The sequence below is a fragment of the Macaca fascicularis genome, chromosome 10 (assembly GCF_037993035.2).
Source record: "Macaca fascicularis isolate 582-1 chromosome 10, T2T-MFA8v1.1".
NCBI lineage: Eukaryota > Metazoa > Chordata > Mammalia > Primates > Cercopithecidae > Macaca > Macaca fascicularis.
Window position 1 is genome coordinate 60,868,258 of NC_088384.1, and position 17,581 is coordinate 60,885,838.

Consider the following 17,581-nt stretch of genomic DNA (forward strand, 5'->3'; position numbering starts at 1 on the left):
GGATGGCCAGTTTCCAACAGACTGAGTGACTGCCACCTGATGTCTGGTGGAACAGAGGCATGAGGAAAAGCAGATGGCACTGGGGCCCTGCCTCTAGGGTAGAACTGATGTACCATGAGCGGCATCGAGTAAGGTTGGTGGCTGGTCCACCGGCTCCTGGCACACCCTTGCAGTGGTGGCTGGTTGCTCTTTCAGCAAGTTTGGCCTTGCCTGGCATGCACAAGCCTCAGTGCAACAATTGTCTTACACATGGAGCCATATAGAGGAAATGAGCAGCAGGCTCAGAAACAGGGTGTGAGCTGCCTTTAGGGTTCCAGTCAATTCCTCATGGCACAGATGTTACTGTGGGCTTCTCGGATGCAAATAGGGAGACCATAGGCCATCTTGAGGAGGACTTTATGTTCAAGTGCAGAAAGCAGCCAGGATTTGAACCCAAGGCACTTGGTCTTCTGTGGCCCTAGCCAGACTTAGAATTTGGCCCAAGGCAGGACAAGCTCACTTGGAACAGAATGTCCATAGCTGGGGTCTGTGCATTGCCAAGCGAGGCCAAGCTGACTCAAAGAGCAACCAGCCACCTCTGCAAGGGTGCGCCTGTAGCAGTTGGACCAGCCTTCAATGTAACGCATTTAAGGAAGGAGGGATGGCCAGACTTAGAAATTGGCCCCACGCAGGACAAGCTCACATGCAGCAGTGTCTGTTTCTGGGGCTTGTGCATGCCAGGCAAGGCCAAGCTGGCTCAAAGAGAGGCCAGCCACCTCTGCAAGGGTGCGCTCAGAGCAGGTGGAGCAGCCACCAATCTCACCCACTCAAGGAAGCACGGATGGCCAGATTCCAACATACTGAGTGGCTGCCACCTGATGGCTGATGGAGCAGAGGCCTGAGCAAAAGTAGATGGCACTGGGGCCCTAACTCTAGGGTAGAACTGATGTACCATGAGCGATAGCGAGTAAAGTTGGTGGCTGCTCCAACAGCTCCAGAGGCACTCTTGCAGAGGTGGCTGGTTGCTCTTTGAGCCAGCTTGGCCTTGCCTGGCATGCACAAGCCTCAGTGCTACAATTGTCTTACAAATGGCGTCATATTGAGGAAAAGAGCAGCAGGCTCAGGAGCCACGTGTAGGCTGCCTTTAGGCTCCAGTCAATTCCTCAGGGCTCAGATGGCACTGCGGGTTTCTTCATTGCCAAGAGGCAGACCAGAGGCCGTCTTGAGGAGGACTTTATGTTCAAGTGCAGAAAGCAGCCAGGCTTTGCGCCCAGTGGCCTAGGCCTTCTGTGGCCCTGGCCAGGCTCAGAATTTGGCCTCAGGCAGGACAAACTCACTCAGAGCAGCACTTTGGTACCTGAGGTCTGTGCATGCCAGGCAAGGCCAAGTTGGCTCAAAGAGCAACCAGCCACCTCTGCAAGGGTGGCCCTGGAGCAGGTGAAGTAGCCACCAACCTCACTCACTCAAGGAAGCAGGGATGGCCAGATTCCAACAGACTGTGTGGCTGCCACCTGATGGCTGATGGAGCAGAGGCCTGAGGAAAAGCAGATGGCACTGGGGCCCTACATCTAGGGTAGAACTGATGTATCATGAGCAGCAGTGAATGAGGTTGGTTGCTCATCCACTGTCTCCTGGCACAGCCTTGCAGAGGTGGCTGGTTACTCTTTGACCCAGCTTGGCCTTGCCTGGTATGCACAAACCTCAGTGCAACAATTGGCTTACAAATGGAGCCATATAGAGCAAACGAGTAGCAAGCTCAGGAGCAGGATGTGGGCTGCCTTTAGGGCTCCAGTCAATTCCTCAGGGCTCAGATGGCACTGCAGGCTTCTTGATTGCAAATAGGGAGACCGCAGGCCCTCTTGAGGAGGACTTTATGTTGAAGTGAAGAAAGCTGCCAGGATTTCCACCCAGGGGACTCGGCTTTCTGTGGCCCTGGCCAGACTTAACAATTTGGCCCCATGCAGGACTAGCTCACTCAGAGCAGAATGTCAGTAGCTGGGGTCTGTGCATGCCAGGCAAGGCCAAGCTGGCTCAAAGGGCAACCAACCACCTCTGCAAGGGTGCACCTGGAACCAGTGGACCAGCCACCAACCTCACCTACTGAAGGAAGCAGGGATGGCCAGATTCCAACAGCCTGAGTGGCTGCCGCCTGATGGCTGATGGAGCAGAGGCCCGAGGAAAAGCAGATGGCACTGAGGCCTTACTTCTCAGGTAGAAGAAGTTATGTACCCTGACCGGCAGCGAGTGAGATTGGTGCCTGGTCCACCGGCTCCTGGCGCACCCTTGCAGAGGTGGTTGGTTGCCCTTTGAGCCAGCTTGGCCTTGCCTGGCATGCACAAGCCTCAGTGCAACAATTGTCTTACAAATGGAGCCTTATACAGGAAATGAGCAGCAGGCTCAGGAGCAGGGTGTGCGCTGCCTTTAGGGTTCCAGTCAATTCCTCATGGCACAGATGTCACTGCGGGCTTCTTGGTTGCAAATAGGGAGACCACAGGCCATCTTGTGGAACACTTTATGTTCAATTGCAGAAAGCAGCCAGGATTTGAACCCAAGGCACTTGGTCTTCTGTGGCCCTAGCCAGACTTAGAATTTGGCCCAAGGCAGGACAAGCTGACTCGGAGCAGAATGTTGGTAGCTGGGGTCTGTGCATGCCAGGCAAGGCCAAGCTGACTCAAAGAGCAGCCAGCCATCTCTGCAAGGGCACACCTGTAGCAGCTGGACCAGCTGACAACTCACCCACTTAAGGAAGCAGAGATGGCCAGATTCTAACAGCCTGAGTGGCTGCTGCCCGGTGGCTGATGGAGCAGAGTCCTGAGGAAAAGCAGATGGCAGTGGGGCCCTACCTCTAGGGTAGAAGAAATGGTGTACCCTGAGCAGCATCGAGTGAGGTTGGTGGCTGGTCTACTGGCTCCTGACACACCCTTGCAGAAGTGGTTGGTTGCTCTTAGAGCCAGCTTGGCCTTGCCTGCCCTGAACAAGCCTCAGTATAATTATTGTCTTACAAATGGAGCCATATAGAGGAAATGAGCAGCAGGCTCAGGAGCGGGGTGTGCACTGCCTTGAGGGCTCCAGTCCATTCCTCAGGGCTCAGATGGCACTGCAGGATTCTTGGTTGCAAAGAGGGAGACCACAGGCCATCTTGAGGAGGACTTTATGTTCAAGTGCAGAAAGCAGCCAGGATTTGAACCCAAGGGACTCGGTCTTCTGTGGCCCTAGCCAGACTTAGAATTTGGCCCAAGGCAGGACAAGCTCACTCGGAGCAGAATGTCCGTAGCTGGGGTCTGTGCATTGCCAAGCGAGGCCAAGCTGACTCAAAGAGCAACCAGCCACCTCTGCAAGGGTGCGCCTGTAGCAGTTGGACCAGCCTTCAACGTCACCCATTTAAGGAAGGAGGGATGGCCAGACTTAGAAATTGGCCCCACGCAGGACAAGCTTACATGCAGCAGTGTCTGTTTCTGGGGCTTGTGCATGCCAGGCAAAGCCAAGCTGGCTCAAAGAGAGGCCAGCCACCTCTGCAAGGGTGCGCTCAGAGCAGGTGGAGCAGCCACCAATCTCACCCACTCAAGGAAGCACGGATGGCTAGATTCCAACATACTGAGTGGCTGCCACCTGATGGCTGATGGAGCAGAGGCCTGAGCAAACGTAGATGGCACTGGGGCCCTAACTCTAGGGTAGAACTGATGTACCATGAGCGATAGCGAGTGAAGTTGGTGGCTGCTCCAACTGCTCCAGAGGCACTCTTGCAGAGGTGGCTGGTTGCTCTTTGAGCCAGCTTGGCCTTGCCTGGCATGCACAAGCCTCAGTGCTACAATTGTCTTACAAATGGCGTCATATTGAGGAAAAGAGCAGCAGGCTCAGGAGCCACGTGTAGGCTGCCTTTAGGCTCCAGTCAATTCCTCAGGGCTCAGATGGCACTGCGGGTTTCTTCATTGCCAAGAGGCAGACCAGAGGCCGTCTTGAGGAGGACTTTATGTTCAAGTGCAGAAAGCAGCCAGGCTTTGCGCCCAGTGGCCTAGGCCTTCTGTGGCCCTGGCCAGGCTCAGAATTTGGCCTCAGGCAGGACAAACTCACTCAGAGCAGCACTTTGGTACCTGAGGTCTGTGCATGCCAGGCAAGGCCAAGTTGGCTCAAAGAGCAACCAGCCACCTCTGCAAGGGTGCCCCTGGAGCAGGTGGAGCAGCCACCAACCTCACTCACTCAAGGAAGCAGGGAAGGCCAGATTCCAACAGACTGTGTGGCTGCCACCTGATGGCTGATGGAGCAGAGGCCTGAGGAAAAGCAGATGGCACTGGGGCCCTACATCTAGGGTAGAACTGATGTATCATGAGCAGCAGCGAATGAGGTTGGTTGCTCATCCACTGTCTCCTGGCACAGCCTTGCAGAGGTGGCTGGTTACTCTTTGACCCAGCTTGGCCTTGCCTGGTATGCACAAGCCTCAGTGCAACAACTGTCTTACACATGGAGCCACATAGAGGAAATGAGCAGCAGGCTCAGGAGCGGGGTTTGCACTGCCTTTAGGGTTCCAGTCAATTCCTCAGGGCTCAGATGGCCCTTCTTTGTTGCCAAGAGGCAGATTACAGGCCGTCTTAAGGAAGACTTTATGTTCAAGTGCAGAAAGCAGCCAGGATTTATACCCAAGAGACTCGGCCTTCTGTGGCCCTGGCCAGACTTAGAATTTGGCCCAAGGCAGGTCAACCTCACTCGGAGCAGCATGTCGGTACCTCGAATCTGTGCATGCCAGGCAAGGCCAAGCTGGCTCAAAGGGCAACCTGCCACCTCTGCAATGGAGCTCCTGTAGCAGTTGGACCAGCCTTCAACCTCACCCACTGAAGGAAGCAGGGATGGCCAGACTTAGAATTTGGCCCCATGCAGGACAAGCTCACATGGATCAGTGTTGGATTCTTGTGCCTGTGCCTGCCAGGGAAGTCCAAGCTGGCTCAAAGAGCAACCAGCCACCTCTGCAAGGGAGCGCCTGGAGCAGGTGGAGCAGCCACCAACCGCACCCACTCAAGAAAGCAGGGAAGGCCAGATTTCAACAGACTGAGTGGCTGCCACCTGATGGCTGATGGAGCAGAGGCCTGAGGCTCCTGGCACACCCTTGTAGAGTTGGCTGGTTGCTTTTGAGCCAGATTGTCCTTGCCAGACATAGACAAGCGTCAGTGCAACAACTGTCTTACAAATGGAGCCATTTAGAGGAAATGAGCAGCAAGCTGTAGAGTGGGGTGTGTGCTGCCTTTAAGACTCCAGTGAATTCCTCAGGGCTCAGATGGCACTGTGGGCTTCTTTGTTGCCAAGAGGCAGTCCACAGGCCATTTTGAGGAGGACTTTATGTTCAAGTGCAGAAAGCAGCCAGGATAGCAATCCAGGGGACTAGGAATTCTGTGGCCCTGACCAGACTGTGAATATGGCCACAGGCAGGACAAGCTGACTGAGAGCAGCACGTTGGTACCTACGGTCTGTGCATGCCAGGCAAGGCCAAGCTGGCTCGAAGAGCATCCACCCACCTCTGCAACGGTGCGCCCGGAGCAGGTGCTGATGGAGCAGAGGCTTGAGGACTCTGCCTTCTGTGGCCCTGGGCAGATTTAAAATTTGGCCCCAGGCAGGACAAGATCACTTGGAGCAGCTGGGGCATGTGCATGCAATGCAAGGCCATGCTGGCTCAAAGAGCAACCAGCCACCTCTGCAAGGGTGCGCCTGGAGTAGTTGCACCAGCCACCAACATCACCCACTCAAGGAAGCAGGGATGGCCGGATCCCAACAGCCTAAGTGACTGCCACCTGATGACTGATTTAGCAGAGGCTTGAGGAAAAACAGATGGCACTGAGGCTTTACCTCTAGGGTAGAAGAAATGAGGTACAGGAGTGGCAGTGAGTGAGGTTGGTGGCTGGTCTACCTGCTCCTGGCACACTCTTGCAGAGGTGGCTGGTTGCTCTTTGAGCCAGCTTGGCCTTGCCTGGCATGCACAAGCCTCAGTGCTACAATTGTCTTACAAATGGAGCCATATTGAGAAAAAGAGGAACAGGGTCAGGAGCAGGGTATGCGCTGACTTTAGGGCTCCAGTCAATTCCTCAGTGCTCAGATGGCACTGTGGGCTTGTTCATTGCCAAGAGGCAGACCACAGGCCATCTTGTGGAGGACTTTGTATCCAAGTGCACAAAGCAGAAAGGATTTCCACCCAGGGGCCTAGGCCTTCTGTGGCCCTGACCAGAGTTAGAATTTGGCCTCAGGCAGGACAAGCTCACTCAGAGCAGCACTTTGGTACCTGAGGTCTGTGCATGCCAGGCAAGGCCAAGTTGGCTGAAAGAGCAACCAGCCACCTCTGCAAGGGTGCCCCTGGAGCAGGTGGAGCAGCCACCAACCTCACCCGCTCAAGGAAGCAGGGATGGCCAGATTCCAACAGCCTGAGTGGCTGCCCCCTGATGGCTGAAGGAGCAGAGGTCTGAGGAAAAGCAGATGGCACTGGGGCCCTACCTCTAGGGTAGAACTGATGTACCATGAGCGGCAGTGAGTGAAGTTGGTGGCCTGTGCTTTATGTTCAAGTGAAGAAAGTAGCCAGGATTGAAACCCAAGGGACTTGGCCTTCTGTGGCCCTGGCCAGACTTAAAATTTGGCCCCAGGCAGGACAAGGTCACTCAGAGCAGCATGTCCGTAGCTGGGGTGTGTGCATGCCAGGTAAAGCCAACCTGGTTCAAAGGGGAATGAGCCATCTCTGCAATGGTGCATCTAGAGCAGTTGGACCAGCCTTCAATGTCACCCACTGAAGTAAGCAGGGATGGCCGTGTTCCCCCAGCCTGAGTGGCTGTCTCCTGATGGCTGATGTGGCAGAGGCCTAAGGAAAAGCAGATGACACTGAGGCCCTAACTCTATGGTAGAGGAAATGATATATCCTGACCAGCAGCGAGTGTGATTGGTCGCTGGTCCACCGCCTACTGGCACATTCTTGCAGAGGTGGCTGGTTGCTCTTTGAGCCAGCTTGGCCTTGCCCAGCGCGCACAAGCCTCAGTGCAATAATTGTCTTACAAATGGAGACATATAGAGGAAATGGGCAGCAATCTCAGGAGCAGGGTGTGTGCTGCCTTTACAACACCAGTCAATTCCTCAGGGCTCAGATGGTACTGCGGGCTTCTTCTTTGCCAAGAGGCAGACCACAGGCTGTCTTGAGGAGGACTTTATATTCAAGTGCAGAAAGCAGCCAGGATTGCAATCCAGGGACTAGGCATTCTGTGGCCCTGGCCAGGCTTTGAATGTGGCCACAGGCAGGACAAGCTCACTCAGAGCAGCACATCGGTACGTGGGGTCTGTGCATGCCAGGCAAGGCCAAGTTGGCTCAAAGAGCAACCAGCCACCTCTGCAAGGGTGCGCCTGGAGCAGGTGCTGATGGAGCAGAGGCCTGAGGACCCTGCCTTCTGTGGTCCTGGGTAGATTTAAAATTTGGCCCCAGGCAGGACAAGATCACTCGGAGCAGCTGGGGCATGTTCATGCAAGGCAAGGCCATGGTGGCTCAAAGAGCAACCAGCCACCTCTGCAACGGTGCACCTGGAGCAGTTGCACCAGCGTACAACTTCACCCACTCAGGAAGTAGGGATGGCCAGGTCCCAAAAGCCGGACTGGCTGCCACCTGATTGCTGATGGAGCAGAGGCCTGTGGAAAAGCAGACGGCACTGAGGCCTTACCTCTAGTGTAGAAGAAATGAGGTACACGAGCGACAGTGAGTGAGGTTGGAGGCTGGTCCACTGGCTCCTGACACACCCTTGCAGAGTTGGCTGGTTGCAAGCCAGTTTGGCCTTGCCCCGCATGCACAAGCCTCAGTGCAACAACTGTCTTACAAATGGAGTCATATAGAGGAAATGAGCAGCAGGCTCAGGAGCAGGGTGAGCGCTGCCTTTAGGGCTCCAGTCAGTTCCTCAGGGCTCAGATGGCACTGCGGGCTTCTTCATTGTGAAGAGGTAGACCACAGGCCGTCTTGAGGAGGACTTTATATTCAAGTGCAGAAAGCAGCCAGGATTTCCACCCAGGGGCCTAGGCCTTCTGTGTCCCTGGCCAGACTTAGAATTTGGCCTCAGGAAGGACAAGCTCACTCAGAGCAGCACTTTGGTACCTACATTCTATGCATGCCAGGCAAGGCCAAGCTGTCTCAAAGAGCAACCAGCCACCTCTGCAAGGGTGCCCCTGGAGCAGGTGGAGCAGCCACCAACCTCACCCACTCAAGGAAGCAGGGATGGCCAGATTCCAACAGACTGAGTGGCTGCCACCTGATGTCAGATGGAACAGAGGCCCGAGGAAAAGCAGATGACACTGAGGCCTTGCCACTAGGGTAGAAGAAATGAAGTACCTTGACCGGCAGCAAGTGAGGTTGGTGGCTGATCCACCGGCTCCTGACACACCCTTGCAGAGTTGGCTGGTTGCTCTTTGAGCCAGCTTGGCCTTGCCTGGCATGCACAAGCCTCAGTGAAACAATTGTCTTACAAATGGAGCCACACAGAGAAAAGGAGCAGGAGGCTCAGGAGTAGGGTGTGGGCTGCCTTTAGGGCTCCAGTCAATTCCTCAGGGCTCAGATGGCACTGCGGGCTTCTTCATTGCCAAGAGGCAGATCACAGGCCGTCTTGAGGAGGACTTTATGTTCAAGTGCAGAAAGCAGCCAGGATATTCACCCAAGTTCCTAGGATTTCTGTGGCCCTGGCCAGGCGTAAAATTTGGACCCAGGCAGGACAAGTTCACTCAGAGCAGAATGTCCATACCTGGAGTCTGTGCATGCCAGGCATGGCCAGGCTGCCTCAAAGAGCAACCAGCCACCTCTGCAAGGGTGCGCCCAGAGCAGGTGGAGCAGCCACCAACCTCACCCACTCAAGGAAGCAGAGATGGCCAGATTCCAACAGACTGAGTGACTGCCACCTGATGACTGGTGGAGCAGAGGCTTGAGGAAAAGTAGATGGCACTGGGGCCCTACTTCTAGGGTAGAACTGATGTACCATGAGCGGCAGTAAGTGAGGTTGGTGGCTGGTCCACTGGCTCCTGGCACACATTTGAAGAGGTGGCTTGTTGCTCTTTGAGCCAGCTTGGCCTTGCCTGGCATGAACAAGCCTCAGTGCAACAATTGTCTTACAAATGTAGCCATATTGAGGAAAAGAGCAGCAGGCTCAGGAGCCGCGTGTGGGCTGCTTTTGGGCTCCAGTCAATTCCTCAGGGCTCAGATGGCACTGCGGGCTTCTTCATTGCCAAGAGGCAGACCGGAGGCCATCCTGAGGAGGACTTTATGTTCAAGTGCAGAAAGCAGAAAGGATTTCCACCCAGGGGCCTAGGCCTTCTGTGGCCCTGGGCAGACTTAGGATTTGGCCTCAGGCAGGACAAGCTCACTGAGAGCAGCACTTTGGTACCTGCGTTCTGTGCATACCAGGCAAGGCCAAGCTGGCTCAAAGAGCAGCCAGCCACCTCTGCAAGAGTGCGCCCAGAGCAGCAGGAACGCCACCAACCTCACCCACTCAAGGAAGCAGGGATGGCCAGATTCCAACAGACTGAGTGACTGCCACCTGATGGCTGAAGGAGCAGAGGCCTGAGGAAAAGCAGATGGCACTGGGGCTCTACCTCTAGGGTAGAACTGATGTACCATGAGGGGCAGCGAGTGAAGTTGGTGGCTGCTCCACCGGCTCCTGGCACACCCTTGTACAGGTGGCTGGTTGCTCTTTGAGCCAGCTTGGCCTTGCCTGGCATACACAAGCCTCAGTGCAACAATTGTCTTACACATGGAGCCATATAGAGGAAAGGAGTAGCAGGCTCAGGAGCAGGGTGTGTACTCCCTTTAGGGCTCCAGTAAATTCCTCAGGGCTCGGATGGCACTGCGGGCTTCTTGTTGCAAATGAGGAGACCACAGGCCATCTTGAGGAGGACTTTATGTTCAAGCGCAGAAAGCGCTTGGATTTAAACCCAAGGGACTCAGCCTTCTGTGGCCCTGGTCAGAGTTAGAATTTGGGCCTAGGAAGGACAAGATCACTTGGAGCAGCTGGGACCCATGCATGCAAGGCAAGGCCATCCTGGCTCAAAGACCAACCAGCCACCTCTGCAAGGTTGCTCCTGGAGCAGTTGCACCAGCCACCAACCTCACCCACTCAAGGAAGTAGGGATAGCCAGGTCCCAACAGTCGGACTGGCTGCCACCTGATGGCTGACAGAGCAGAGGCTTGAGGAAAAGTAGGTGGCACTGAGGCCTTACCTCTAGGGTAGAAGAAATGAGGTACACAAGCGGCAGTGAGTGAGGTTGGTGGCTGGTCCACCGGCTCCTGGCACACCCTTGCAGAGTTGGCTGGTTGCAAGCCAGCTTGGCCTTGCCTGGCATGCACAAGCCTCAGTGCAACAACTGTCTTACAAATGGAGTCCTATAGAGGAAATGAGCAGCAGGCTCAGGAGCAGGGTGTGTGCTGCCTTTAGGGCTCCAGTCAGTTCCTCAGGGCTCAGATGGCACTGCGGGCTTCTTCATTGTGAAGAGGTAGACCACATGACGTCTTGAGGAGGACTTTATATTCAAGTGCAGAAAGCAGCCAGGATTTCCACCCAGGGGCCTAGGCCTTCTGTGTCCCTGGCCAGACTTAGAATTTAGCCCCAGGCAGGACAAGCTTACACAGAGCAGTGTCAGTTTCTGGGGCCTGTGCATGCCAGGCAAGTCCAGGCTGGCGCAAAGAGCAACCAGTCACTTCTGCAAGGGTGCGCCTGGAGCAGGTGGTTCAGCCACCAACTTCACCCTCTCAAGAAAGCAGGGATGGCCAGGTTCTGACAGCCTGAGTGACTGCCGCCTGATGGCTGATGGAGCAGAGCCCTCAGGAAAAGCAGTTGGCACTGTGGCCCTACGTTTAGGATAGAAGAAAGGATTTACCATGTCTGGCAGCGAGTGAGGATGGTGGCTGGTCCACCTTCTCCTGGCACACTCTTGCAGAGGTGGTTGGTTGCTCTTTGAGTCAGCTTGGCCTTGCCTGGCATGCACAAGCCTCAGTGCAACAATTGTCTTACAAAGGGAGCCATATAGAGGAAAGGAGCAGCAAGCTCTGGAGCAGGGTGTGCGCTGCATTTAAGACTCCAGTCAATTCCTCAGGGCTCAGATGGCACTGCGGGCTTCTTCGTTGCCAAGAGTCAGACCACAGGGCATCTTCAGGAGGACTTTATGTTCAAGTGCAGAAAGCAGCCAGGATTGCAATCCAGGGGACTAGGCATTCCGTGGCCCTGGCCAGACTTAGAATTTGACCCCAGGCAGGACAAGTTGACTCAGAGCAGCACATCGGTACCTGCGGTCTGTGCATGCCAGGCAAGGCCAAGCTGGCTCAAAGAGCAACCAGCCACCTCTGCAAAGGTGCGCCTGGAGCAGGTGCTGATGGAGTAGATGCCTGAGGACTCTGCCTTCTGTGGCCCTGGGCAGATTTAAAAGTTGGCCCCAGGCAGCACAAGATCACTCGGAGCAGCTGGGGCATGTGCATGAAAGGCAAGGCCATCCTGGCTCAAAGAGCAACCAGCCACCTCTGCAAGGGTGTGCCAGGAGCAGTTGAACCAGCCGCCAACCCCACCCACTCAGGGAAGTAGGGATGGCCAGGTCCCAAAAGCCGGACTTGTTGCCACTTGATGGCTGACGGAGTAAAGGCCTGAGGAAAAGCAGATGGCACTGAGGCCTTACCTCTAGGGTAGAAGAAATGAGGTACACGAGCAGCAGTGAGTGAGGTTGGTGGCTCGTCCACCTGCTCCTGGCACACCCTTGCAGAGGTGGTTGGTTGCTCTTTGAGCCAGCTTGGCCTTGCCTGGCATGCACAAGCCTCAGTGCAACAATTGTCTTACAAATGGAGCCATATTGAGGAAAAGAGCAGCAGGCTCAGGAGCAGGGTATGAGCTGCCTTTAGGGCTCCAGTCAATTCCTCAGTGCTCAGATGGCACTGCGGGCTTCTTTTTTGCCAAGAGGCAGACCACAGGCCGTCTTGAGGAGGACTTTATTATATTGAAGTGCAGAAAGCAGAAAGAATTTCCACCCAGGGGCCTAGGTCTTCTGTAGCCCTGACCAGACTTAGAGTTTGGCCTCAGGCAGGACAAGCTCACCTGGAGCAGGTGGAGCAGCTGCCAACCTCACCCACTCAAGGAAGCAGGGATGGCCAGTTTCCAACAGACAGAGTGGCTGTCACCTGATGGCTGATGGAGCAGAAGCCTGAGGAAAAGCAGATGGCACTGGGGCCCTACCTCTACGGTAGAACTGATGTACCATGAGCGGCAGTGAGTGAGGTTTGTGGCTGGTCCACAGCCTCCTGGCACACCCTTGCAGAGGTGGCTGGTTGCTCTTTGAGCCAGCTTGGCCTTGCGTGGCATGCAGAAGCCTCAGTGCAACAATTGTATTACAAATGGAGCCGTATAGTGGTGAGGAGTAGGAGGCTCAGGAGCAGGGTGTGCGCTGCCTTTAGGGCTCCAGTCAATTCCTCAGGGCTCAGATGGCACTGCGGGCTTCTTGGTTGCAAGCAGGGAGACCACATGACATCTTGAGGAGGACTTTATGTTCAAGTGCAGAAAGCAGCCAGGATTTAAACCCAAGGGACTCGGTTTTCTGTGGCTCTGGCCAGGCTTAGAATTTGGCCCCAGGCAGGACAAGCTCTCTCAGAGCAGCACTTTGGTACCTGCAGTCTGTGCATGCCAGGCAAGGCCAAGCTGGCTCAAAGGGCCACCAGCCATCTCTGCAAGTGTGCACCCAGAACAGGTGGAGCACCCATCAACCTCACCCACTCAAGGAAGCAGGGATGGCTGGATTCCAACAGCCTGAGTGACTGCCTGCTGATGGCTGATGGAGCAGAGACCTGAGGAAAAGCAGATGGCACTGAGGCCTTACCCCTGGGGTAGAAGAAATGATGTACCCTGACTGGCAGTGAGATTGGTGGCTGGTCCATTGGCTCCTGGCACACCCTTGCAGAATTGGCTGGTTGCTCTTTGAGCCAGCTTGGTCTTGCCTGGCATGCACATACCTCAGTGCAACAATTGTGTTACAAATGGGGCCATATAGAGGAAAGGAGCAGCAGGCTCAGGAGCAGGGTGTGCACTGCCTTTAGGGCTCCAGTCAATTCCCCAGGTTCCCACAGCCTGAGTGCCTGCCACCTGATGGCTGCTGGAGCAGAGGCCTGAGGAAAGCAGATGGCACTGAGGCCCTACCTCTAGGATAGAAGAAATGATGTATCCTGAACGGCAGCAAGTGAGGTTGGTGTGCTGGTCCACCGGCTCCTGGCACACCCTTGCAGATTTGGCTCATTGCTCTTTGATCCAGCTTGGCCTTGCCAGGTATGCACAAGCCTCAGTACAACAATTGTGCTGCAAATGGAGCCAGACAGAGGAAATGAGCAGCAGGCTCAGTGGCAGGGTGTGTGCTTGCTTTAGGGCTCCAGTCCATGCCTCAGGGCTTGTATGGCACTGCAGGCTTCTTGGTTGCCTCCACAAGCCATCTTGAGGAGGACTTTATGTTTTAAAATGCAATTCAAATTAGCATAAAACATTTACAGCCTAGGAAAAGGCTTATGGCATTAGAATCCTTATTTATATGATTATTTTGTGTTTTTTTGAGATATGGTCTTTGTCTCTCATCCAGGCAGAAGTGCAGTAATTTTGTCGTAATTCACCACCGCCATGAACTCTGAGTCCAATCCATCCTTTTTCCTTGGTCTTCCAATTAGTTGGAGCTGCAAGCATAAGGCACCATGCCTGGCTAGTTTTTTAAATGTGGTTTTGTTGTTGTTGAGAGTATAGTATCATTATGTTGCTCTGGCTGGTCTCAAATTCCCAGCCTAATGTGATCTTTCTGCCACAGCCTCCTAAAGTGCTGGAATTACAGGCATGAGCCACCATGCCTAGCATAGAGTATTACATTATTTTCAAAGTCTTATTCTAAGATCCATTTATTGACTTTGGCCTAAATAACTCAATATAATATCTCAGAAACTTTTTTTTGACAAATTTTGGGGCATGATGATGAGAGAAGGGGGTTCAAAACTTTCTAATAAGAGTTAACTTGGAGCCATTTAAGGAGGAACAAACACAAATTATCAGAAAAATAAAAGAAAGATCAAGTGCAGAAGTTCTGTGGCAAAGATGATAGTAAAGAATATATGATTGTGACTCATGGTGGCTTTTACTCTGTTCTTGAATTTCTGAGTAATTTAAGGGTTAACATTTAAAGAATGTATGTTATAGATAACATTTTATTGCAAGTAAATATATTTCAAATTTTGTTACTGGTTTTGTATGAGATTATTCTCAGCCTCCTTCATTATCAAGCTGTATTATTTTATTAATGTAGTTTGATGATATTACAACACAGCTGGGAGCTGTATCTTCAAAATATGTCTATTTGACTAAATAAAATCAAGTTATTCAATGGGAGTTACTATCTATGAAAAAAGTACAACAGGAATGTAAAAAATTTGAGGAGGATAAAAATATGTTGGAAGAAGAAATATTAAATCTTAAGATGCTTATGGAAAGAACACACAGGTGAAGACAAATTGGTGATGTATAAAATTATAAATTGGATCTAGAAGAAAGCGCAATGCAGGCAATAGAAAAATGAGTAGAAATCCCTTTACAGGTTAATTTGCAAAATCAGGTAAGTTTATTTATAATGTGCTTCTATTTATTTCACTGCAAATTATATTTTGGAGATATATATATATTTCCTCTGCCTCCCTAATAGCAATTTGCCTTGTAGAATTCTAGCAATAAGGTGGCATCTGTTTTTACTTTCAAGTATTTAAATTTCCATCATTATAACAAAATTGATTTTTCAGAGTAATGATTCTCACTGTGGAGTCATTTGATTAATAAGACCCATTGGCATAAGATTACATCCTCTGACTACAAAAATCCTGGAAGAAAAACTACGAAATATTCTTCTGGACATTGCACTTCGCAATGAATTTGTGGGTAAGTACTCAAAAGCAATTGCCAGAAAAATGAAAACTGACAAGTGGGATTTATTTAAACTAAATAGCTTCTTCTGCACAGCATGAGAAACTCTCATGGGATTGAACAGACAGCCTACAGAATGGAAGAAAATATCCACACACTATGCACCTGTAATCCCAGCTACTCGGGGGGCTGAGGCAGGAGAATCATTGGAATCCGGGAGGCGGAGGTTGTAGTGAGCTGAGATCACGCCATTGCACTCCAGGTCGAGACTGCGTCTCAAAAATAAATAAATAAATAAATAAATAAAATAAAAACAAATAAATAAAAGCTAGAAGTTCTATGAAAACATTAATGCACATATAATCTTTTAAAAATGTTCATTGTTTCTCTAGAGAGTTCAATACCTATTCTAGCTTATTACAGTAACCTACAGTTTATATTATATCAACTATGGCATAAAAACCTTAAATTGTATATTTCTGTTTCCTCCCTCCTTTACACTATTTATGTCATGCACTATAGTCTCAAATATTATGAATTCCATGATGTGAAGTTACTCTTTTAAAAAAAAAAATTTAGACAATCCATGATCTTTAGAGCAATGTAAAATAATTGGGCTACATATCTTTATATCTTCCCTGGCACTCTTTATTTCTTTGAGTAGTTTCAACATTCATCTGCTTCCATATTCCTTTTGCTTCAAGAAATCGTTTTGACGTTTATTTTAGTGCAGACCTGTTAGCAAGGACTCTTCCAGTGTTAATCTGAAAATGTCTTCATTTAATTGTTATTTTAGTTATATAGTTAATGGATATAAGATTGGGGACTGATTTTTTTTTAGTTATTTAAAAATTTTGTATCATTGGTTTGTGACTTGTAGAGTTGCTGACAAGCAGTTCACTGTAATGTTTGTTTTTGTTTATCTCTGTACACAATGTTCCTATTTTTCTGTAACTGAATTCAAGATTTATGCTAATCGTTGGTTTTCATCAGTTAGACTAGTGTGATTATTCTAGCATTCTTTAAATTTTTTATTAATCTTTCTTGGAGCTTTTTGAGGTTGCTTGGGGTCCTCAGTCATCTTTTTCCAATTTTTCTTCTCTCACACTCTGTTTTTAATCTCCTTCTGGAATTCCAATTAATTGTATTTTAGTTAATTTCGTATTGGCAGAGAATTCTTGGACTCACCGGAGTATTTTATTTGCTTGGTTCATTGGTTTATTTTGTTTTCCTCTTTCTTCCCTTTGTGCTGCCATTCAAATAATTTGTGTTGGCCTAATATAAAATTAGCTGCTTCTTTCTTAACTCTGATGACCAGTCTGCTAATCAGCTTGCTGATGTAATTCTTCATCTCTGTTCTCAAGCTTTCACTTATTTCTAGCTTTTGCCTTTTACTGTTCCCATCTCTGCTGAAATTCCTCATTTTTCCATGCATGTCTTTTTTTTTTAACTAGATCCTTTAACATTTTGATCATTATTATTTTAAATTACTTGCATTTAGTTCCAACATCTGAATTATCTCTGAATTTGATTCTGTCGACTTTTTATCTTTTGAAAATATTATAACTCATAACTCAAATTTCTAACTTGCTTTTATGTGTCTCCCAGTTTCTAAAAAATGCAAATCATCAGATGTACAAAAACAGTAGCTCATGAGATAATTACTTATGTCAAGATTGTTTTATGTTTCTGTTTCATTTTGGTTTGTGTCCTGCTATTAGTGTGGGCAGGAACAAAGGCTGGTTTTTGCTGTGTTGTCTGAAACATTCAGTGAACCATGTAACTTCAATTTCTCCAGCAGTAGGCTGCCATACCATGTGCCTTTTGTGGGGCCTTAGGCTCTGCAGGGCATATGCCAATGCTCCTGTTCCACAGTTACCTTCCGGTAGTCCTTACCACCTATGTCACAGAGAGGGTCTCTCCACTTTCTTGTTCCTCTCTAACTGTAGAACATCATTTCTTGTGTGTGTGTGACTACGCAGAAAATTGAGGTTGGGAGCAGAGGGATGATTCATGTTATTTTGGAGCCAGTTTCAACATCAGAGTCTCAGAGAAGGGATATTTTTAGCACTTCACGACTTTTATTCCAGTGGGAGTCAAACTGTCACTTATCTGTGTTGGTTTTTGAGGAAGAAATAATATCTTGCCTCCTCCCACCTCAGTGGTAGAAAACCTTTGATTTATATCATTGAAAGTTTTCAAACCCACAATAAGGGCTAACTCTTTCCTTTCTCCTTCCATAGGAACAATGCACCTTTGTCTGTGGTCGCTGGATGGAGATTTTCCAACCCTTTACCACAGTAGCACGACTCTGCATTAGTGCAAAATCCTGGGCCCCAAAACAATCCTTGTTCCTCTCCTGATGGAGAAGTATTTTTCCTCCATCCATGCCCTAGAAGCAGTGATCCTTTGCCTGGTCTCAGGTGGGGTGGAGTAGGGTGTGAGAGGTTTCTTAGCCTTCTCTGAAAGCTGATGTGTTTTGCTTCTTCTTATCTCCCAGAAACAGTAGACTTTTGCATGGCTTGTGGACCTAGATGCTTTTAAGCCACAGCAAATTAAGTGTTTTGATTCTTAGGAGAGAAGCAAATGTTCACGTAGTCAATTTTTTTCTTATTTATTTTTTGCTTTGTTTTCTTATTTCAGTCATGATGAGTTGAATATGATCATGATTTTCCAGTTAAGCCGCTTGCATTTCTAAA

The 17,581-nt window shown here is 50.4% G+C and overlaps 1 protein-coding gene across 1 annotated transcript in view; it reads left to right on the top strand.

The window, feature by feature from the left end:
- LOC135965291 (POTE ankyrin domain family member G-like) overlaps positions 1 to 17,245 on the top strand; it is a 54,303-nt gene extending 37,058 nt beyond the window's left edge. Inside the window, exon 17 of the mRNA XM_065521810.1 lies at positions 17,126 to 17,245. Coding sequence (XP_065377882.1) covers positions 17,126 to 17,245 — 120 coding nt within the window. The remainder of the gene's footprint in view (positions 1 to 17,125) is intronic.
- The last annotated feature ends 336 nt before the right edge of the window (positions 17,246 to 17,581 follow it).